Below are 24,079 nucleotides of genomic sequence, written 5' to 3'. Positions count from 1 at the left end.
CCGTAAGCTCGTATAATTTCGGACTTTTGTTGCCGTCTGTGAGGAAAATAAATGGGGCTCATAGCCTCAGAATACGGAAATCTGTATTTTTAAATATTTGTTTCCTTCTAATTCGTTATTCTTTTCAAAAATAACACACTGTTATTTACTCACCAATAACACACAATTATCCTTGCTTTTATTTATTGGTTTAATTCCATAATATCGGGCTTTTTTGGCGTCCGTCAGGAACTGAATTTCAAAATAAAAATAACCGGAAACAGACGTAGGCCTATAAGGGACATTTCGAGCATCATTGCGATTGTCAACATTTAGGATGTTTAGGATGGCCGAAGACACTACACTACCCATAATCCCCAGCTATCATTTAGGACTACAGTCCCCGTAAGGTTACGCAGAGCGTCAAACAGCTGTGTGAAATGGAACGAAACCACGCCAGACTATCCAAAACTGGAATCGAACGCCCCCCCAGAACTACACATGCTGGCTATTGTGTTTCGCAAAATGTTCTATGGGACGTCTCTACTGAACGTTTTCGTTTTTCCCACAATTAGAAGTTGCAAGTATTAAACACATTGGTGTTATCAAATGTAAAATATATAATTAATAAATGGGTGAAAATCGCTTGTGTCCATAATGCGCAGCATTAATACCCACATGACAGCTCATTGTTACTTTGTAATTCTACTCCACTACAATTCAGAGGTTAACCTGGTATTTTTACTCCACTGCATTTATTTGAGTTACTTTGCAGATTCTGATTAATTATGTGAAACATAAACAACCCTTAAATCAGACTTTAGTTACACCTGAGTAAAATTCAGGTAAGGTGATTGTCAAGTGCCAACAATCAGGAGAGATATTTGATATTTGGTGCTTGAGAAGACTAAACATGTATCTGCAATTGACATGAATGGAAACGAGTAATAAAGTATATTCATTACTCGTTATTCTCTACTAATAGTTAATTAAAGACTGTATATTATGGCTATTTTGCACATCCCTTTCAAGATTTTCAAAGGTTTATTGACATATCATATACACAACTACGGTGTAGTTATGCAATGAATGAAACACTTGGGTCACAGGTTCCTCAACAGTGCATTACAAGACATCTATCAATATGTGTGTACCTCCACCATTAAACTGTCATATTCTGCACATTTCTTATTCTATCTACATACATAAGAGTATAATTTATATGTATAATATCAGTTAAAATAAGTGTTTCAACATAGTTAACATTGCAGGAAAGCAATATATTAGATGTTAAGTACTTTGTCAGGCTTAATATTTATCTGTAGATAGATACCCCCAAAGTTTTTTTCTTATTTAAAGAAGACCTTAATCTGTTATTTAATGTTTAAATAAAGGTTAATTCGTTTTTCTGTTTTGCACCTCCTCCTATTAATATCTTTGTACATTCTGCACTAAACTGTTTTATTGTAGAGATCACTTATAGTATCTTCTTGATTTTTTATATTCTATATTTATACTTTCCCCCTATGAAAGTATGTACTCTTAATATTTTTTTAATCAAATAAGACACAATAATTCAATAACGTGCTTTAACCACTAGGAGGTGCACACAAGGTACACACAGCCATAATAACTTTGTATTATTAGTGTAGGACACTTATGTTTTCGTACAACATCTGAAGGTGTGTAGTTTTATGCATGCTTTCACATAATTTTACAGCATATTGCTATACTATTTCAGACTCAGCATTTACATTCTTACATTCAAAGAAAATCAGTAATATCTTTAAAAACTACAGTCCTTTTATATCAGCTGTGCACCGTTATGGTGTAAATATAACCTATCTGTGAATTAGATCACATGTAAAAGTCAGCCGAATTAGTGTTGATACTGCAAGGAGACGTATTGTGTGAAGAGAAATTGAAGATGTTGTTTAATTGTTGAATACATTTATGATCCACGTCAAGTATTCAGTTTTGGCAGCATTTTCTCAGTTTTTCCAAAGGTCTTCTCATCAGGGCTCTATAAATAAAGAACTACGGCAGATCTGTAATATACAATGCAGCCGAACCGTGTATTACAATGCCGTTATGTGATGACTTTCAAAGAGAAAAGCAAGAGCGCTCGGAATTAAGTATTATTTTATTCTTTTAAAATGTTTTACGGATTTCATATCCTATAAACACCAAATCCCAGCATGCATTGCAGCTAAAACATCCAATAAGTGAGCTTAAAACCATAGCTGAGGATCTTGGGTAATCGCTCGAAATGCCTACGTCTGTTTCCGGTTATTTTTATTTTGAAATTCAGTTCCTGACGGACGCCAAAAAAGCCCGAGATTATGGAATTAAACCAATAAATAAAAGCAAGGATAATTGTGTGTTATTGGTGAGTAAATAACAGTGTGTTATTTTGAAAATAATAACAAATTAGAAGGAAAAAAAGATTTAAAAAATACAGATTTCAGTATCCTGAGGCTCTGAGCCCCATTTATTTTCCTCACAGACGGCAACAAAAGTCCGAAATTATACGATTTCAAATAAAAGCAATAACTGTGACTTGATATTGAGTAAGAACATGTTTTTATGAACCACACAGCTTACGGTCTTCCTCGACCCGACCGGAGAAAAAGACGTGCTGCAGGCAGTAGAAATACATTGCGTTTAAAATCGTGCTGTGCAACACGAAAAAAAGGGGCAAATCGTGTTGGTGAACACGAATCAATAGATTAAAAATCGTGTTGGTGAACACGAAATGCCGTGAGACTGGGTTGTGTATACAGTACAGAGGTGGGAGAAGTACTCAGATATTGCACTTGAGTTAAAGTAGAAGTACTCAGATCTTGTACATGAGTAAAAGTAGAAGTACTCAGGTCTTGTACTTGAGTAAAAGCAGAAGTACTCATATCTTGCACTTGAATAAAAGTAGAAGTACTCAGGTCTACAAGCGGATACAAGCGGTCGAGATGGGTTTTCTCCGCAGGGTGGCTGGCATCTCCCTTAGGGATAAGGTGAGAAGTTCAGTCATCCGGGAGGGACTCGGAGTTGAGCCGCTCCTCCTTCGCGTCGAAAGGAGCCAGTTGAGGTGGTTCGGGCACCTAGTAAGGATGCCACCTGGGCGCCTCCCTAGGGAGGTGTTTCCAGGCACGTCCAGCTGGGAATAGACCAAGGGGTAGACCTAGGACCAGGTGGAGGGATTATATCTCTTCGCTGGCCTGGGAGCGCCTTGGGATCCCCCAGTCAGAGCTGGTTGATGAGGGGAAAGTAACGTTTGCGGCTCTCTGCTGGAACTGCTACCCCCACGACCCGACCACGGATAAGCGGGAGAAGATGGATGGATGGTACTTGTAGAGGAAACTTCTGTGTAGCTATGCAGTGGGAGTCACCGACTCAGGAAGGAGACACGGTAGGAGCAGTAGCTTTGATGTCAAACACTGGTGGTTTATTTGGAGTTAACGGCCGGAGGATTCACATCACAAGTCCAAGAGTCAGAGGTTCTGACTTCACGGTAGAGTTGCCACGTCAATTCTGGAGAGCCTCTCTCTTGCCAGCCCATCTAACTGGTTTCGCAGAGAGTAAACAACATATTTGAGAAGATAGCCTAAACAGTGTGGGAACACTGAGCTACTTGCGTCGGACACTTATGACCTCGAAGATTTCACCTTGGAGTCCACAAATACAGAGAAGGAAGTGTCCCAGTGTACCCACAACACAGACCATCTGTGACCCAGTATTGACCGGTCACAGAATGGGAACAATAACATTATTGGCTAAGCAGCCTGTGTCCTTAAAGGAGGTAAACAGACATCAAGGTTTGTCCTGTATGTCACATCTTGGCGTCTATGACAATTATTTCCATAACAGTACTCAGGATCTTGTACTTGAGTAAAAGTACTAGAAGTACTCAGATCTTGTACTTGAGTAAAGGTAGAAGTACTTGTTGCGGAATTTTTTCCAAGGCCCATAACTTTGACCCAGTTTATCAGTTCAAACTGTCCTGACTGAGCACACGCACCTTGTAACCTTGGCTGCTGTGCTCTCAGTGTTCTGTCTCCCTGTTCCTGCCTGTTGGCGTCAGCTGATAGAGGTGTTATGATTCTATGTTCCTGCCTGTTGACGTCAGCTGATAGAGGTGTTATGATTTTATCTTGTTATGCAGCATGTTGATGATGCTCTCAGAACTAGCTAAATACATGGGTCTGAGTTAGAGTTCTTTAGAATTTACGTGGCAACCCACCCGTGCAGTCAGACCGGGACTGCTGTGATTTGTGATGTGAACTCTCTGGCCGTAACTCCAAATAAATCATCAGTGTTTGACATCAAAGCTCCTGCTCCACCGTGTCTCCTTCCTGAGTCGGTGACTCCCACTGCATTGCTACACAGAAGTTTCCCTTACAGTACTCAGGTCTTGTACTTGAGTAAAAGTAGAAGTACTCAGGTCTTGTACTTGAGTAAAAGTAGAAGTACTCAGATCTTGTACTTGAGTAAAAGTAGAAGTACTCAGATCTTGTACTTGAGTAACAGTAGAAGTACCAGAGTGTAAGAATACTCTGTTACAGTAAAAGTCCTGCATTCAAAATGTTCCTCAAGTGAAAGTAGAAAAGTATTCTCATCAAAATATAGTTAAAGTAGCGACAGTAAAAGTAGTCGTTGTGCAGATTGGTCCATTTCAGAATAATATATATAGTTAATGTTAGGGAAATAATTGTCCTAGACTCCTAGATATGACGTACAGGACCAACCCTGACGTCTGTTTATCTCCTTTAAGGACACAGGCTTTTTCAGCCATAATGTTATTGTTCCCATTCTGTGACCGGTCAACACTAGGTCACAGATGGTCTTTGTTGTGGGTGCATTGGGACACTTCCTTCTTTGTTGTTTGTGGACTCCAGGGTATGACATATTCGAGGCCATAAGTGGCGGAAGCAGGTAACTCAGTGTGCCCAACTGTCTAAAGCTATCTTATCAAAATATGTTGATTACTCTCTGTGAAACCAGTTAAATGGGCTAGCAAGAGAGAGGCGCTCCAGAATTGACGTGGCAACCCACCCGTGCAGTCTCACCGTGACTGCTGTGAATTGTGATGTGAATTGTGATGTGAATGCTCCGGCCGAAACTTCAATAAATCATCAGTGTTTTGACATCAAAGCTCCTGCTCTACCTTGTCTCCTTCCTGAGTCGGTGACTCCCATGCATTGCTACACAGAAGTTTCCTCTACAGTTAATAGATAAATAAATAAATAAGTTAAAAGGGATACATAATTGATTTGGTTAATGTGACAATATTCGGTAGACATGATTATTGTTTGGATGTTGATGCAGATGTTCATTATGTTTCTGTGTTAGGATAGTGAATACGTTGAGAGAACGTAAACACACACTTGAATGAAGTAACGGTGTGTGTGTGTGTGGCGAACTGTGATAAGATACATATTTTTGCTCTTTGCAGAACAAAATAAAAAACTTTCAAATTAAATGTGTAGTGGAGGGCTACTTCACTCTGTACCACGCTACATTAACATTGCAGGAAAGCAATATATTAGACGTTAAGTACTTTGTCAGGCTTAATATTTATCTGTAGATAGATACCCCCAAAGCTTTTTTCTTATTTGAAAGAAGACCTTAACCTAAAGTATTCTTTATTGTGTTAATAAAGGTTAATTAGTTTGTCTGTTTTGCACATCCTCCTATTAATATATTTGTAGGCTACATCCAGCACTAAACTGTTTTATTGAAGAGATCACTTACAGTATCTTCTTGATTTTTTATATTCTATATTTCTATCAATGACCTTCTACTTAAAACCCATGAAAGTATGTACTCTTAATATTTTTTTGATCAAATAACATTATTCAACAAAAATAACATTATTCAACACAAATAATTCAATAACGTGCTTTAACCACTAGGCGGTGCACACAAGGTACACAGCATACTAATAATAACTTTGTATTATTAGTGTAGGACACTTATGTATGTATAACATCTGAAGATGTGTTGTTTTATTCATGTTTTTACATAATGTTACAGGATATTGCTATACTATTTATCATGTTTTACTTCTACACATTAATATATGATTTGTAAAACATCACAGACAGAAAGGTATATACGTCATTTAATTGTAAGCTATTGAAATTCTGATTCCATATATATATTCTTATATTCTTATATTCAAAGAAAATCAGTAATATCTTTAAAAAACTACAAGTCCTTTTCTATCAGCTGTGCACCGTTATGGTGTAAATATAACCTATCTACCAATTGGATCAAATATCAAAGTCAGCCGAATTAGTATTGATACTGCAAGGAGACGTATTTTGTGAAAAGAAATGCAAGATGTTGTTTAATTGTTGATATATTTATGATCCACGTCACATATTCAGTTTTTGCGGCAGTTCTTCCAGTTTGTCCAGAAGTCTTCTGATCAGGGCTCTATAAATAAAGAACTACGGCAGATGTGTAATATTTAATGCAGCCGAACCGTGTATTACAATGCCGTTATGTGATGACTTCCAAAGAGAAAAGCAAGAACACTCGGAATAAAGTATTTTTTAATTTTTTTTTTAATGTTTTCGGATAACATATCACATTAACATCATATCCCAACATGCATTGTGGCTAAAACATCCAATCAACAAGCTTCAAGCTGAGGATCTTGGGTAATCTGTTCAGTGGGTTTGTGGTGTGTATCGTTCGAAATGTCCCTTATAGGCCTACTACGTCTGTTTCCGGTGACTTTATTTACGGCTAAAAAGCATGCTAAAAAGCCCAATATTATAGAATTAAACGAATAAATAAAAACAAGGATAATTGTGTGTTATTGTTGAGTAAATAATAAGAATGGTTTTGAATAATAGATGAGAGTAAAATCTACGTCACTTTACAGCCCCGCCCACTTTTGGGGAAACCAACGCTGTCATTTGAACGGTGATCAAGCCTGAAGCCACAGAGATCTTCTGTTACTGTCCTTTCTTCTTAGAGGAAGTACAGAAACACGTAACTCTGGATTTGTTTTAATGTTTGAGGTGCAATAAACGACACAGCAGCTTTTTGGCATGATAAAACTATTATGTTCTGCCTCGCTCATGAGAGTAACAGCTGGCGAAATTACAGCCTTGCCTACTGATTTCAAATGTGTGCTCTAAAATGATATTTATAAATGACTATTATCATTAGTATAAGCAAGACAATAAATGGCAAAGATATGTAGAAAATAAACGTATTTAAGATACGTTCATAAGAAACGTAACGTGGGAGAAAATACGTTTCTAGCTAAACGTAATTGAGAATGCAGTTTAGTTCTGTGGGAACGTAATTTTTAGGAGACAGGGTTGCCATAATACATTCTGACGAAAAATACAAATTATTATGAATACAAATAAAATAAAAGAAGCCTCCCGTGAGTTATAAGCTATAAAGTAGATTTTAAAAACGTTTTATAGAATAAAAGCTCACTGCTGGACGTTGTAGAAATGCGTGTGTGCACCACGACAAAGGAGCCTCATTCACTTTACATTGGGGTTGTTGGCGTGGTGCAGACACGTAAATGTAGCAAAGTTCGTGTCTCCACCACGTAATGCGGTGTTAAGGAGTCGTGGTGGAGTCACGCATTCTGGTGAGATCAGGTTGGTAATTACATGTATAAACCATGTATTTAACATATATTGCATCATTTTATGCATTTTTCAGAAAAGGTGGTTAGTGTGGTAAACAGTGACATCAATGACATGTTTGGTCTGTAAAATGTCCAAAAGTAAAAGAATGGGAGATAAATATCCCAAAGTCTCCACATTTTATTATATTTTGTGTGTTTCTGTTCCTCTTTCAGTCTCAGTTGAGTGTATGAAGGATGTGCAAGGATGTAGGAAAGCCAGAACTCTTGTGTGAACATTGGATAAAGCCAGGTTCATATTCTTGTTTCATGTTGTTGACATATTAGTCAAAGGTTTGCACAGAGCGATATATCTTTGTGTTGCGCCATAAATCAGAAAATACTGCATTCAAAAAGTCTTTTCCTGCATGTTTTTGCAGTGTGATATAAATAATGTACAAGCTTTCAGATTGCTGTAGTTCACTAAACAGAGACATTAACGACATGTTTGGTGTTGAATTTGTCAGAAAAAGTGAAAGAATGGGAGATAAATATCCCCAAATCTCAAAATTGTATTATATTTTGTGTGTTTGTGGTCCTCTTTCAGTTGAGACACTGTAGGATGCTTCCGGAAAAGACACTGGATGTCTTTCAGGCGCCAACATGTGTTTTCGAAACACTGATATTAACGGGGAAACCCTGCAGGACTCAAATGCCTCGTCTCTGTTCCCTTAAACTCATTTGGGAGTGATGACTGATTATTATCAGTCCCGGGCAGTGGCGAGCCGTCAGAGCCCTCTAGATATTCTAAAAAATAATATTTGAAAACATTAAAAAAAAAAAAACTTTTTTAAAAAATATTATTTTTCATATATTTTTTTTGTTAAATGTTTCATTAGTTTTACCTAAATAACTTGATTTAATTGTATTTAAAATAACATTTCCAAAGAAATAAATCCTTCGAATCTGCCTGTTCAGTTTCTATTGGAATGTGAAGGGTTAAATGCCGTCTCTGCGAGTTATGTGAAGACGGGAGAGCTTGTTGGTCCCTCTCTACATTCACAGAGGGCCCGCTATAGTAACTCAATCAGAGAGTAATGTCAAATGACAGTAAAATTGACCAATCATATCTTCCCTCTAAATGGGTGGGCTTTATTTTCGTGGACTTTGACAAGTTCCGCCCGCTGTGAAGTCTATGGCCGTTTCTCAATCGCGAGGATGCTGGCTTGGTAGTCGCGTACTTCCAAGTCACTTCCTTCAGAAACTAAGCAAGTATACTTCCAAGCCACGGCTTCGGGAACACGAAGAAGAATGGAACAGGCTAACAAGTGTGCCATTCTCTCTAGCAGGCTGGCTTGACTGTGTTTTCCAAAGTGGAGGCTGGCTTGACCGCAGTCCTGGGGGTAACGCTGCCCTTCCTCTGCATGTTGTTTCTCTTTCAGAACACAGAGGACTGTTTGTATGATGGGATCACAGACATGCTGCAATCGGTTTCCGCTAAAAGTCGAGTCCAGTGTCTATGGAGTGTCATTTTTATTTTTTATAATTTGGGAAGAATGAAAATCGGTTGGTAAATCGGTAGGCGGTATAGAAACATGTCAAAAGCGGTAGACTACCGCCCAAATCAGTAGGGTTGGCAGGTATGGAGGAGCTGTGAGCTCTGTGTGCTAACAGCTAACGGCTGATGTTTTCTGGTTGAACGTCAGTGGCGGCAGGCTGAGATCCTCACCGCTGATTGGCTTCTGCGAGAACGCGTCATGTGAATTTGACGCTCGAGTTGAAAAAATTGAACTCTCGCGTTTGACGCGGCACCGTTCAATCGCGTGATTTGCGCCGCGTCCACCGCTTCATGCTCGCCGTGGGAGCGAATTCGTGTCTGTTTCCACTCGCGTCTGTCGCGTCTGTTTCCACTCGGACTTTAATGGTGCTACAGGCTGCAAGACAGTGCACTTACAACTACAATAAGCATGTGTAGATGTTAATCTAATACAGCTCCGGCGATCCACTAACACCCCCCCCGTGGTTTTGAAATGCTCCCGATTTCTGAGGTCTCACGGTTGGCAAAGATGTTCCACAGTGAGTGGTGTAAAGAGCATGCCTGGCTGGAATATTCCCAATATAAGGATGCAGCATATTGCTTTGCATGCAGATATTTTGCCCTTACAAATGCGCCTAAGACTGTTTGTGCATCTGACAGTGGATATTCCAATTGGAAAAAGGCCACTTTTAGGAATAGTGGGTTTAATGTACATGCTAAGTCAGAGACACATATGAATGCAATGATCTCATGGGGTGAACACAAAAGAATGGCTGAAACAAACACATCTGTCCTGGGAATGAAGGGAGCTGAACATCAAAAACAAGTACCGGAAAATCAAAAATACATCAAAACCTTGGCTGAAGTTTTGCTGCTCACAGCGACTCAGAATATCGCACAACGTGGATATGATGAAACTGAAACATCAGAAAACAGAGGAAATTTCCTTGAGATATTGAATCTTGTGAGTGACCATGATCCATTTAATTAAAAAAGATTGTCACAGAGCAAAGTACACAAGTAAACTTATTCAAAATTAGATATTAGAATGTTTGGCAGGAATGCTGCAGGAGGGAATTATAAATGAAGTTAAAGCCATTAAGCATTTTTCCGTTATGGCTGATGAGACAAAAGATGCCAGCAAAAAGGAGCAGATGTCAGTTGTGGTAAGGTACTATTATGATGGTGTGGTACAGGAGAGCTTCATTGAGTACCAGGAAGCAGAACACTTAGATGCAGGTAGTTTAACCAATACAATAATTTCCTGCTTGGAGAAATATGGGCTGGAATAGAGAGAGAATCTAGTGGGTCAAGGATACGATGGTGCTACAGTGATGATTGGAAAATGTTCTGGAGTCCAAGCTAGAGTGAAGCAAGTAGCCAGTTATGCATTCTATATCCACTGCAATGCTGGATGTTTTTTCTCGTTGTTGGAAAAGCTGTATGTGTTCATGTCAAGCTCATATGTCCACCAAAGATGGCTTGAAGTCCAGAAAGAAATGTTCAGTGGCCCACCACGGGAACTACAGAGACTTAGCGATACCAGATGGGCCTGCCGCTACATTGCTTGTCGAAACCTCATGGATAGGTTGACTGCAGTAATAAGAGTATTGGAAGAAATCTCAGATGAGCCCAATCCTAACAGGGCTGTAGAGGCACGCGGGCTACTTTGTCAAATTGACATTAAGTTCATTGCTCTAATTACAGTGTTCAGCAAGGTCCTAGGTGACACAAAGTTCTTATCAGATATGCTCCAGTCATTGAAAATAGACCTTTTCAAAGCTATTGATCTGATCGAGACCCTCAGGCAGACTTTTGAGGAATATCGCAATGAAAGGGAAAGCTTCAATGAGCTGTGGAATACAGTAATTGAAACATGTGATAATTGAAATATTTCTCAAACAGAAAAGATCCACACAGACAGCAAGAAGACTAGATGATGGTGTAGTCACATCCACACTTGGACAGAGAACCCAAGTTGACTGTAAACAGGCCTTTAGGGTAAACATATTCCTTCCCATCAAAGACTCCATGATTGGTGAGATGGAGAAACGTTTCTCAAAGTCCAACTGTAACATAATGGAGGGAATACAGGCTCTAAATCCGTCAAGCAGCAACTTCTTGAAGGAAGAAATGGTGTTGTTTAGGGCTGCACGATTTTGTGAAAAAATCTAATTTTTTGCGATTCGAATTGCGATATTTGTTTTTAAGCGACCCAACGGAAGTTTATTGTAAAATGCGGCCATATCTCCGGCTAGGAAGGTCGTATCAACGTACTCCCGTCTCTAGCACCCCCACAGCCCTAGCTACGAGTGAAAGAACTAAACTTACATGAAACTTCCGTTGGGTTGCTTTAAAGTCAAGCTTCAGTTTAAGATTCACCCTGTAATAGAAACATGTGATGGAGCATTACTATCCTGACTCAGATGGTTTGTTTCACCAAACCATCTAAAGGTCCATTGGAAGCCATTTGGAAAGGGCAGGCACTTTCAGAAGCACTTGGCAGGTGATTGGATCAATCTGTCTATCACCTTCTATCATGGGCCACTTCTGATTGGTTAACAAGGCTGGTACATGTGGAGCACAGCACTTCTGATTGGTGTGGATGACTGACACACAAGAAGAACAAAAAAAAAAAGTAAAAAAAATCTTAGGCTTTGCGATTTCATAATCGCATCATTTAAAATCGCGATTTCGATTTAAAATCGATTAATCGTTCAGCCCTAGTGTTGTTATTTGCAGAAGCTTATGGCTCAGGTTTTCCAGATCTGAAGAACGAACTAAATCAGGCAAGAACACTTTTTGAAGGAAAAAGGGCAAAGGGAAAAGAGACTCCCACCACTTTGATGGACTTAGTCAAGTTCCTGGACCCTTTTAAGGACGTCCTGTTTGAGCTTTTTAGTTTATGTAAGATTGCAGCTGTTTTGCCAGTGAGAGTGTGAGTGTGAGCACAGCTTCTTAACCTTGAAGCTTGCTAAAACTCACCTGCGGTCAACAATGGCAAGCGGTTGACACATTTAGCTGTGCTCAGCATTGAGAGTGAGCGTGCAAAGGCACTGGACCTAGATATTTTGGTTAAACGCTTTGCTGGACAGCATAATAACCGCCGCCTTAAATTGGCTTAATCTTTGTATACTGTACTGTGTGCAAATGTATATATGTGTGTGTGTGTGTGTGTGTGTGTGTGTGTGTGTGTGTGTGTGTGTGTGTGTGTGTGTGTGTGTGTGTGTGTGTGTGTGTGTGTGTGTGTGAGTGAGTGAAAGTTGAATATTTCTATTAAAAACCGTAAAACTAATTGTTGTACATTTTTATTGCATGCAAGGACTGTGTTCAACATAAGTTGATTTCACATGCATACAAATCACCAGAGAATGCAGAAAATGAAGTCTCTGAAGTTGAAATGTGTTGGGGGGGGTAGATAACAAAAAAAGTTCTCAATGCGGTAAGTTATATGGGATGGGTGCTACATGTATATACCGTCCAAAGTTTTCAATGGGATTTGAGGGAATTACTATTCATTTACGAGTAGCAGGAGGAAGAAGGGAACATTTTCAACTTTATGCTGGACATTTTTTATTAGAGGATATTATTGTTGTAGTTTTAGAATTTCTAAAGTGCTGTTGGGAAAAAACTCGGGGGAGATTGCTATTTAATACCTAAAAAAAAGCTGGATATGTAGTTCAGTAATATTTGATTTGTGCAAATCTGCATTAAGTTTGTTTATTACTCAACTGTGCAATACTCACACCACCAGGCATTATTACGGAATCAATATTACAGCACATTTTGAGCAAAAAGATCATTCTTAATATTAATACACCACTGAATATATTGTACATTTCTACAAATGTATTGTTTTTATATAAGTATGTGCACACTTTGACTTGATCTTCTTGTCTATATATTATTTTTATTTTATATCAGTCTAAAAAGGACCAACCTATGAAATCCAAATTCAGCCAGGATGGATACAAAAAAAAGTATTCTGAATCCACATAGAACAGCAGAAAACAGGAGAACTATGTGAGGAACATCCCTGCAACACTGTAATTTGTGTTATTTTCTGCCACTTGGACTACTGAATCTCCTGTAGGTTTTAGTCCTTCCTGTCTGCTGCTGGTGTTACACGCTGCTGCCGGGCCTCCTGCTGGCACACACACCACATCACCCCGGGCTGGCCTCTCCTTGTTGGCCTCTTGTGCAGAGAACTTATTTTAGAGTATTTCGGTTTGTTTTCAAGGCTCTTCAGGGGCAAGACACTCCATATATCTCAGATCCTTTAACCCTTTTAAGTCTCCTTCACATCTCTCAGATTGTCTGACCTGAGGTAGTTGGCTGTTCAACAGTCTGGGCTAAAAGGGGAAATATGCTTTTACTGTTGCTACTAGACTGTAAAGCCTCTCTGACATGAGGATTGCTCAAAACACATTTCTATCTCTTAGCCTTATCTGGTGTGTTAGGTTACTGTTAAGAGTAAGAGTTAATAATGTTTACATTGTGATCTCCTTTTCGATGACAATCTTTGGAATTGTACTTCCCACATGACTGTAGGATTTGTTTAGTGTCTGAACCCACCATCACGTGTCTTCAATGAGTTCACTTGGGTTTCCCAAAAAAAAACAACGGACTATTTCTTTCTTTTCCAGTGGAAAAAAACATACTATTTTTATTACAGCATTTTCTGTTCATGTTTTGTTTTTTTAAAGATGCCAACTGTTTTATTTACGGAATCACCCTTTGATGTTTTATGACCTGTATAAAGTCATACTCTGCGTATGTAGTGAAGGAAATATCTGAAGTCCTGCTAAATGTATTTCTTCAGTTGAAGTTGCAGCACACTGAAGTCAAGTTCAGTAAATATGTCACTTCTCATCTCTGCTGTGTGTGTCATAAATACAGCAGTTCTCAGCTAAACACACATGTGAGTCCTATCAAACCTGGTGCTAATGCTAACCACAGGTATGCTAACAGAAAAGAGATATTTACATGAAACAATACTAATCTCTTAACTGCTTTTACTGCGGCAGTGTCTTTGCTTCTTACTTTCTTACACAAACACACGCAAACACACACACACACAAACATGTAGACAGTGATGCAGATGGGATGGAGCTGGTATTTTATGAGTGAACCATATCTCTGCCATCTTAACTGAATCAAGCACTGTGCTGGAAAACTGCACGTACGTAAACAGAAATAGAAATGTTATCCTTGCATTATTTTACTGAATTCCACGTAACAAATAAATGTATGACCACTTCATCAACACTCTCTTCCCAACATCTATGTGCTTCGCCAGTTTAATGTTTACCTAAATACTCCAACGGCAAAACTTGAGCACTTTTTAAAAACATATTTTGAATGTCTCAGCTTAGAAACAGGAATAACAATTTAAAATAATGATTGAAATGTCACTTTACAAGATCTTGAATCTGAAGAAATTTAGGAAAAAGTCAAATTGGTTGTTTATTAAGCAGTTGGGTTTTGGAAAGCAAACAAGCCTTATTTTGATTAGGTGATGAAGACTTGTGAGCACCGCAAACATAATTGTGTTTGTTTCAATTTCTTTGTATGGCTAGATGCCTTCATGGTTGAATGACTCGCCATTTAAATCCAGATAATATCAGACTTGGATGTGGCCACGTCTCGGAGATCTTAAATTGAATAGACAAACTCGAAAAGGGAGGATTCTTCAGAAATGCGGTTATTATCCTTGAGCTTGTACTGACCACTTGCACAACAGAGTAACACTGGAACCACAAGTTGCGGTGGAGGGAGGGGGGGGGCATTGCCATAGTACACTGGCAAAACTGGAGATATATTGGCATGTAGTTAATCGTCATGGAGCCTTGTGGTTCACACACACTGGGCACAGTTAAACAAACTGTCACAAAAATGCACTGTCACGTGAACACATGCTAAAACACGGTACAGCAGAGCAACAGGAGCTGAAAGATCACACAAACAACTTGTGCATTTGAATCCACAACGGAAAGATCTATTGTAGGTTGTACTAAGCAGCCAACAGTAGTTTCTCTCCTTGTCTCAGTTTGAGGACCATTTATTAATTGAAGCAAATAAGACTCTAAACGCCATGCTAGTTTCTGTGAAAGTTTTGACCACATTTCAGATTAAAGATGGTACTTGAGAGAAGTCAGAGTGTTTTTTATTTATTTTGTGAGGGAAATAATGTTTGCACCCCATTTCATGACAATTAAACCATTATGTGTTGAGACATTCCTCTTAAAGGCACACATGTGAACCTCATGGTAGCTCTAGGGGAAATGCAGGGTCACCAGTCATTATAATAAATCATCTGATGCTTTCTGTACCTATCATACAAATTCATAAAGATATTTCCCAGATAACTCAAACATTTTGAGTTCCATGGTTCCCTGAGAGAATCTAGTCAAAGTCTGTCGCTCTAACCCTATGAATGTTGGTACAAAATAACACCACAGTCCATCCAGTAGTTGTTCATATGTGTCAGTGCTGGTCAGTCCGACAGTGATTTATAATCAAACCAAACTCCAACTATCCAGAACGTTCAGGTTAGATGCCTGAAATAAGGACTGTGGTTAACACAAGATTAAGAGATTTTAAGAAATCACCCTTTTGTAATTCTGAAGCTTTTTGGTTTCTTTTTTGCCAAATGAGACCAGTCAACAACATTACGCCAAACAAGAAGCTGCCAAAAATAGTTTGGTTTAGATTTGTGGTGATCACGCAAAGTCATGTGATTGCGGTGTGATTCTTTCAAAGCCTAACGTTTTTACGTCTGCCGATTTTATCCGTAATTGAATGGAAAATCCAATGTCAAAGATCCAAAATTCCCATCTGGGCTACATCAACAAACAACAAAATCAACTGAATAATAAAATCCTATTGGCTTAAATCGAGGTAACCAGTGCAACCACTGACGGAAACTGCTGGACAGGTGCAGGCAGGCCAATGGGAAAATGGTTAACGTCCCAATGGCCCCTCAGTCGTTTCCTGTCGTGACCTGAACTAGTGCAATGCTAATTTATGGTGTCTCCAAAAATACGTAATCCCTGCAGCACATATTAACAATAATACCAACATTAAGCTACACTGTTAGGTGATGTCATCCCTTCATGGCACACAAAGGTTTACCAACTCAGACATTCTTTTATAATTTGTACCAAAATATACCAAAGGCTTGTATTAACACAACAGGTGCAGTAGGAGCTTTTCTCTGTAATTACAGTTATAAGTTCACTTGTCCTCATACAATTTTACAAGCAAGTCAAATAAGTCTTAACAAGATTTCCTAAGGGACCAATGAGTTGGATTCAATTCTCGAGCACACTGAGATAACAGACGAGGGAAATGCCATGCAGAGGACGAAGGACACCTGCAAGTTGTAAAAGTATCATAGAACCAGGCCGACGAAATCTTTGGTACATTCAGTACTTCAAAACAGTGAATACAAGGACCACCTGTGGAGCATCCTGAATCTCTAAATTCCTGATGGTCTGATATAGGTTTATAAAAGCAAATTGAAAGGGACTGAATCCAGCCAAATTGAATCGGTCACACTGACACGAAACCTCACGAAAATGCCTGAAATCCACCCAGAACCAGACTCATCCCTACCCACAACTTTGAGGGAAAGGAAGATCAAAAATATCAATACTGTCTTTTATTCAGGCCTGACTTTAAATCACATTAAGGACACTCAAGGAGTAAAAGTGAGAAAAAAGGACTGAGTGTGCAGAAAACCCCTTGTCTCTAATGAATAACTGTTGTCAAGAGCTTTAGTTGCCCAGAGGCTACGTCTGCACTGGGATCGCTATGTGCTAACTTCATGCATATGATACTTGGGAAAAAGTACTTTAATGTAGCTCGCCGTCTGTGTTGTGTTACAGTGCACTGTAAGCTCTACGCAGATCCATGTGTTGCTGGGCGAGAAGGCCACTGAGTTCTACAATGTAAGGGCTGCATTATGAGGTAGCAGTGTCTGAAACTGTAAAATCTTAAGTAACTTCCTTTTTGTCAGGCGGGATTTGTCGGAATTCTTGTTGGAAATAGATCCTTGCGATATAATCCTTAACCATATAATTAAACAATATTGTTTTTCTCTCAACCCTCAATGAAATACAACAAAAATATTGTGTTCTTTGAAATAGTTTTTTACAGAGTCATACGGTATGTGTTTTTAACCTTCAAAACACAGTTGCATTACATTATTTTGGAATGCGCACTGACACTTAAATCTTACAATTGCAGGATAAAGACTTGGGAAAATTGCAGAGTTTGGGAAAGAAACCACGACAATCAAGACTTTAAAGTAATTCTATTCTAATTGCAAGAAAGTACTTTTATCTTTTGTTTATGGAGTACATTATTAGTGGCATTTTATGACAGAGAAGGCTACTGCTGTTATTACATTTTAGTGGAAGCAGACTCGTTTTCTTGTGCCTGGAATGCTCTGTCTGAGAAAAGAACCGTATGGTGAATCAACTAACTTCCATACTCAGCTGTTTGGTGGACTGATTGATCAATATTTAGCTCTGAATGTCTGAACTCAATGAGGGACTTTTAAGATCACAATAGGTCCTTTGCTGCCAGCAGTAAGTTCTTTATCTGATGCACATCTGTTCTCAGAGGTGGACTGCGGTAAAATAAATAAACTGTCCCTGAAGTTTGAGCCAGACTGGCCTTTCAAAGCTCACCCAAAGATACCTTTACAGATCACACCTGCATCTCCTGTACTACAGACACATGGAGAACAAACTACTTACAACATTATATAAAAAACATTTCTTTCTTTTTTCTTTTTTAAATACTGTGTGGTTTTATATAACCTGATGCACCTTATTGTATGTGATAGCCGACGTTGAAAAGTGACTTGTCAAAAGATAACCTTGACCAATCAGATCACTCAGTACACAGCTTTGGTCATTTCCTTTTAGTATTTCAGAATATTGGTTTGTTAACTGATCACCATATCAGAGTGTTCCCAGAGTGCCGCCCTGTTCCGTGTTATTGTCAGCCTCTGTTATTGTGTTTTGAACTTGTTTTTGGCTAGCTAGCTATAGCGTGCAGGACTATGTGTGTGATATTGGATTGGACCAAGCCTTTATTACATTAAGTATTGTACTCAAGTACAGCTGCAGTATTCTCTTCCCAAGAGGAATCCCTTGTACAAATAAAGCATAGCTCTCTTTTCAGCATTCAGAGAACAAAAGTAATAACCAGGCAACAAACCACAAAGGACTACAGTTTTTCTATTATGACTTATATCCAATTATTTCTACTTTGCTGCATTTATGAAACTTTATACAGCAGCACTAACAGAATGATCATGAAGGATGGACGACAGGGGAAGTTAGTCTTAGTGACTTTAGCGTTTAGAAAGATAAATGCAATGCAGATGCATGCAAATAGATTTTGACCATAGACACCACAATTTTCCTTTTGTTTACATTTGTGTTTGACTGCATCATGAAACCCTACCTACTGTACCAGCTTCTTTGATTTTTAAGCAGGGAAATGCATTATTTCCCTGAATAAACGCTGCACTGCAGCAAGTAAATCAGTCTGACTTGGGGGGATTATAACCATCATAAATACAACTAATAAGCTTTCATTCTAAGTCCAAACATGTGTCTTAAGCCGCCAAAGTAATTCTAACAAATATAATAAGCAGCCCAAACCTCAGAACCTCGGAAAAGGCTGGTTTAGTTATCAACATGTGGAGAGAGCTTGAATAATCAAACGGTCTCTTTAATCCCCAGCCACTGCAGTCTACATTTTGATGTGTCGTGGGCAAGACTCTATCCCTGAAAGTGCATAAGTGTGTGTGAACCCTTACCTCTCCTGATAAACAGATAGCACCTTGTAAGGTAGCTTCTTTCCCCAGCTTAAGAACGGGTGAATGCTTGCTTGTTATTAAGCGTGTAAATGTTGTTTGATTCTAACTACAACAGCAAATTCAAACTGATCCAGAGCATCAAGACGTTTTTGTGCTAGTTGAGGTTAAGGGTTAGGGTTTGCCTACAGAATCCACAACTTGACGGGGTATGGAGCTATTGAATGTCATCCTGGCCGACTTCAAATAATGTAAGACGTCTTCAGACAAATCATGTCTATCTGGCCCCTGGCCTTTGTGACTCAGTCATTTGAAATGCTGTCTATCAGCAACAGTCCTTTATTTACAATGTTTTGTTTCTTTCATTTGTTGCAGTCCTACTGTTTAAAATAAAACAGAAAATAAATTGCTTTAACTGGCTTTGGGAAACATCAAAGAGCTGTAGGATTTAGAAAAGTAATGTATGGGATCACTACTACCCACCATATTTTGGATTATTTATGGTTTTACAAACTCAAACCCCCTTCAGCTGGTTACAAATATCCAAATATTCAGAATGTTGAGTTATTTCTTGATTTCCAGTGAAGCACGTCTTTAGCATTGCAGGCTATGAAAGCTTAACCATCTGTGGGTAAGCAATTCTATTTAACCGTAAAAAATATGGTTCACCATTTGATTATGCTTAGACACAATGGCAAAACTGGTTGGGTAAAAATAAACACACTTAACAGTCCTTACAGTGAGCAGGGTTCAAGCCATTAATGGTGCCCAGGGGGTGAATCCTTCATCCCCTAAATGTTCCTGTAGAGGCACTAGCCTGTCAAAACAAGGACAGATTGGTGCTCAGTTTTTAGCCAATTATTATACTTAACTCGTCGCATATAGACAATTGGTCAGGAAACCTTGGCGTCACTTTCTAACTCACTGGCTAGCCTTGCACATCAGAGTACGACGCTCCATACAGTCGCAATAAACTAATAATTTAAGTTTTAATATATATATATATAAACAGTTAACAGTCAACAAAAAGACTTGGTTAGCCTTATCTTTACCGGCTAAGTAAGTATGCTAACATGCCAAACAAACATTTACCAGACTTTATAGCGCCAGGCAACACTGCGGTAAAATACAACCTCAAAGTCGCCCATGGCTGTAAAAGTATTAACTGTGCTCAATTTATACAGGGTAGTTTACTCAGGTGACTGCTTCTCGTTTACTTGACTCGCCCGGGCTTATCTTGCTGGTACCAGAATTGAACTGATTGCATACCAGCTACAAAAATGCTTCTCTACCCAATGTCAGAGCAAGACTGCAACATCTGCAACCTCTGTACTAGATCTTCACCTTTGAACACTTTTCTTAAACTTGAACCCGTGACCTGTAGATTCTCTGTCAAACAGCTGGGCCACTGTTCATTAAGTGCATATGTCAATCAGATAACATGGACGGAAATATAAATAGATTTTGTGCTACCAATTGAGACATTCCCCTACAGCATAACATCTCAACAGTCTGTAAGACATTTTGCTAAATTGCCAGTAGAACAAGCTACAAAGTCCTCGGTTAGCCCCTGAACGTTTTCTGGCAGCAGCAAGGAGAACCACAGAAGAGACCCATGTCCTTCCTCATCATCTGAAAACAATAAGACAACAAGAGAGCAGGAATTAAATGACTAGAGCCGTCTAATCTGGAACAACAGAGGAATGTCAGAGCGATGCCACAGCACCCTTTTATCCCAGATGTGTGCTATTAGGTGCAAGGGCCCGATCCCTGCACCAGACTCTGCTGGATCCGATTTCTTCCTCTGCTAATGCCACCGGACATACTATCTGACAATGATCATGATAATTACTTAAAATTACATGGCTTCTATCGTGGAAGAAGTTGAAAACACACAGGCATGGACACACAAACACCCAGTAACCAAAGCAAGACAATATTTACAGACATTTGAAGGCAGATAACTCCCGGCTTTCCCACCAACTTTGAAAGAGTGAACAACACAAAGAACTTCGACAAGATAGAACAACAAAAAGTCACAACCACAATTTGGTTTTGGAGGGAACGTGCTGCAAGGTTCTGAAGGTTTTAGAAAAGCAGTTTGAAGTCGGTCATTAATTAAATGCAGAGTTAAAAACAAAGGCCAAACACTGATGAGGGCTCAGCGTAATTGACTAAATACTCTGTGTTTTTGTTCTCTTCAGTACAATTTTTAACTAGTATTGACAGCAATTTCACAACAGAGAGTTTTCAAAAATGTTCTTGCAGTTGGAGATTTTAAGGATTCATTATGGCTCACCAACACAGAACACATGATGAGCATTACCCTCTGGAGTCCTATCGCTGTGAGTTGCACTACATCGGAGAGCCTTGATATCCTTGGATGGAAGCAGCGTTAAAGTAAAACTTCTGATGAAGCTGAGGTGCTGTGAGGTTTTAAGATGTTATCTTGCAGCAGAACAGCCAACATTCAGAAAAACAAGGCCTTTTTTGGCAACGTGAAGCCAGGCAAGGTTGACATACAGTCCGTTATCATTTCATCTTCATACTTCATTCTCTTCTGTTTCCATTTTCTTTACCTGGTGCTCAAGAGAGAAATCCTCTGTGAGGGGCTGTAGATTTGTCTTTGAGGATGTTTGAACAGCTTTAAACACTGAGATGTCACGCAAACACAGTAATTATGCAGCAATATCAATATGTTTCCTAGTTTTACTCTAACGGAAAGAGAAAGATTTAATGGACGTCCTCTAACTTGGTTATGAAATGCTGGTTTTCGAAAATATCATCACTTTTTCCTTAACATGTGACTCAGATATTTTGCTTTCCAAAAAGCACGCCATGTGGGAATATATTTGAATGTTAATAAAACAGATAAACATTTTGAAAGTGGTTTCCTACCCGCAGCCTTTCAGTTGTTCCACCACATGCCATCATCAGAAACTTTTTGTACCATGCTAGTGTCATATTTCATTTACCATAAACAAAAGCTCCCAAACTGTGTTGTTATGATTTAAAGACAAAATCACAGCACAAACAGGTGAACACTACATTTCCTAAAAGTTTCCCTGACAGCAGAGGAAATGACATAATGGATAATAGCCCTGAGAAGTAAATCACTGTAATTTGTATTTAACCCACAAAATCAATATGTATTTAACCTACGTAATCAAGAGCCAAGACAGTTGACGTAGTAAGAGGAGAAACAAAGTCAAGCTGAAGTCAACCTTGAATATTTGTTATGTAACTTCCGCACCTCAGTAAAAATGATTCTGTATGTAGTTGAATCCAAACCAAGATCAGAGGGAGGACAAACTTAGCATAGGGAGGAGTTTGTCAACAAAAGAAAACTGGAAACTGCTGTTAGCTAACCGTTTCCTACCACAAGTCCATTTTGATTTATTTTAACCTTTACCAAAATGGTCCTATAACTCTAACACAGCTGTAATCGTGCCACAGGTTTATTGTGATATTTCAAAAAAAAAATACAGCAGTAATTGATCATAGGATGAGAGAGAAAGGCAAACTCTGATACTTGATATTGACTAGTTGACCATGAAAACTTGCTTTATAAAAAGGGAATTTATTGATACTCCTTTGCTGTGAACAAGTTTGATTTATGTACGTTTACTAGTAATAGTTTATGAAACTAGTTCATTGTTTCCCTAAGTTTGATGTGGTCATGTCCATTATTTATCACTTAAGTTACAGAATGTCAGTAACTTCAGCTTCAAAGAACTTTCACCTTTCAACCAAAGACAATAAAGCATAAAGTTAGCCATATGGAGGGATAGCAGGAACATAACACCTCCGTAATATGCAATAAAAACTGTTAACCTTTGAAACTTGTCTGTAAAAGGTCCAACAGTTATGGAGCTTCTTCCCTGCTCTGCTACTGCTCCCGAAAGGAAAAACGGTTAACATCAGCCTACAAGTATTAACTTGAAGTTGCACATGTTTTTAAAGAGGTCCAATCTCCCATTTGGCATTATACATTGCACAAGCGTGTCAATTGAGTACATTACACAAGACTTAGCAATGCTGGAAATAGACAAGTGTTGGTAGTCCAACATAATAAAGAACAAGCAGCAGCTGGTCTGTGGTTAAATACAAATTGTATATGAACAACTATTAAATGTGTATTGTTTGCACTTCTAATCTCCCCCCTTTCTCCTCACCTGTGGGACACTTTTTCTTCATCCTGCACCTCTGTGTCTCGCTGTGCGACGGACAAAGTGATGCTGCCTTCTCTTCAGGCGTTCTCCCGGACGGCCCGCCTATCCGGGTCCTGGTCTGCTTGCCCCACCTGAAGCCGCAGGTGACGCCTTCACGGAGACAGGCGCTCCATTCGCTCCATTCTCCCAATGGAGCCAAGAGACCGTCCTCTAAGAGAGAAAAGGATTGAGATTTGTCAAGGATTGCAGAAGCCAAGTTTAGAATGTGATAAACCAAAGGAACATCATGGGTGTTTCAACAAGTACATTTTTAAACTTTTAAAATGCACTTTTCTCTCTCTCGGCCTTAAGCTACTATAAAACATCAGATCACCTGACAATCGGTAATACGGCTCTATATTGCTGCCTGCGCCACTTGTCCCATAAATAGGTGCCGGCGCATGATAGCAAAAGGAGGTAATAATAGAAACAAAACTAACTGTCTGTTTTCGCAGCCATGCTCTTCGTCCAACCTCGCGGTGAACATGGAGTAAATCGTGTATAGTATAAAGGGAGCTTATGTCAACAGGATCTGTCATTTTAAAGCTTCTTTTTCATGGTCTAATTGAGAAGCCCTGCAATGCATTCTGGTATTACAGCATTGAGTATTTAGATGGCGACATATTGTCTAAAGTTGAGGTAAAGAGTACTTTATGAGAGTTGTCCAGTGCAAATCACCGCCTTCAGAAACTCCCTACGCCCTTTTCCGAAACACATTTCATTGATAAGATAATATAGCCAATAGTTTTAAAACAAACTGCCATATTTGTCCGGTTTCAATTACGGGAGCTAACAAGTGAAATCCTTCTTCCAATCAGGAGCCAAATCCTGATGCCTAGTGGCATGACCATGAGTCGTCCAATGCTGTGAAGCCGCATGGCCCCTTACTTTTCGAAATCACCCCTATACCAAAGAAAATGCCA

General features: G+C 39.1%; 1 protein-coding gene across 1 annotated transcript in view; it reads right to left on the bottom strand.

Moving 5' to 3' along the window:
• rspo4 (R-spondin 4) overlaps positions 1-24,079 on the bottom strand; it is an 85,524-nt gene that overhangs the window by 48,869 nt on the left and 12,576 nt on the right. Inside the window, exon 4 of the mRNA XM_034208727.1 lies at positions 23,121-23,327. Within this exon, the coding sequence (XP_034064618.1) occupies positions 23,121-23,327 (207 nt within the window). The remainder of the gene's footprint in view (positions 1-23,120; positions 23,328-24,079) is intronic.

This window comes from Gymnodraco acuticeps, unplaced genomic scaffold (genome assembly GCF_902827175.1).
Source record: "Gymnodraco acuticeps unplaced genomic scaffold, fGymAcu1.1, whole genome shotgun sequence".
NCBI classification, from domain to species: domain Eukaryota; kingdom Metazoa; phylum Chordata; class Actinopteri; order Perciformes; family Bathydraconidae; genus Gymnodraco; species Gymnodraco acuticeps.
This window is presented reverse-complemented; position numbering and strand designations above follow the sequence as displayed.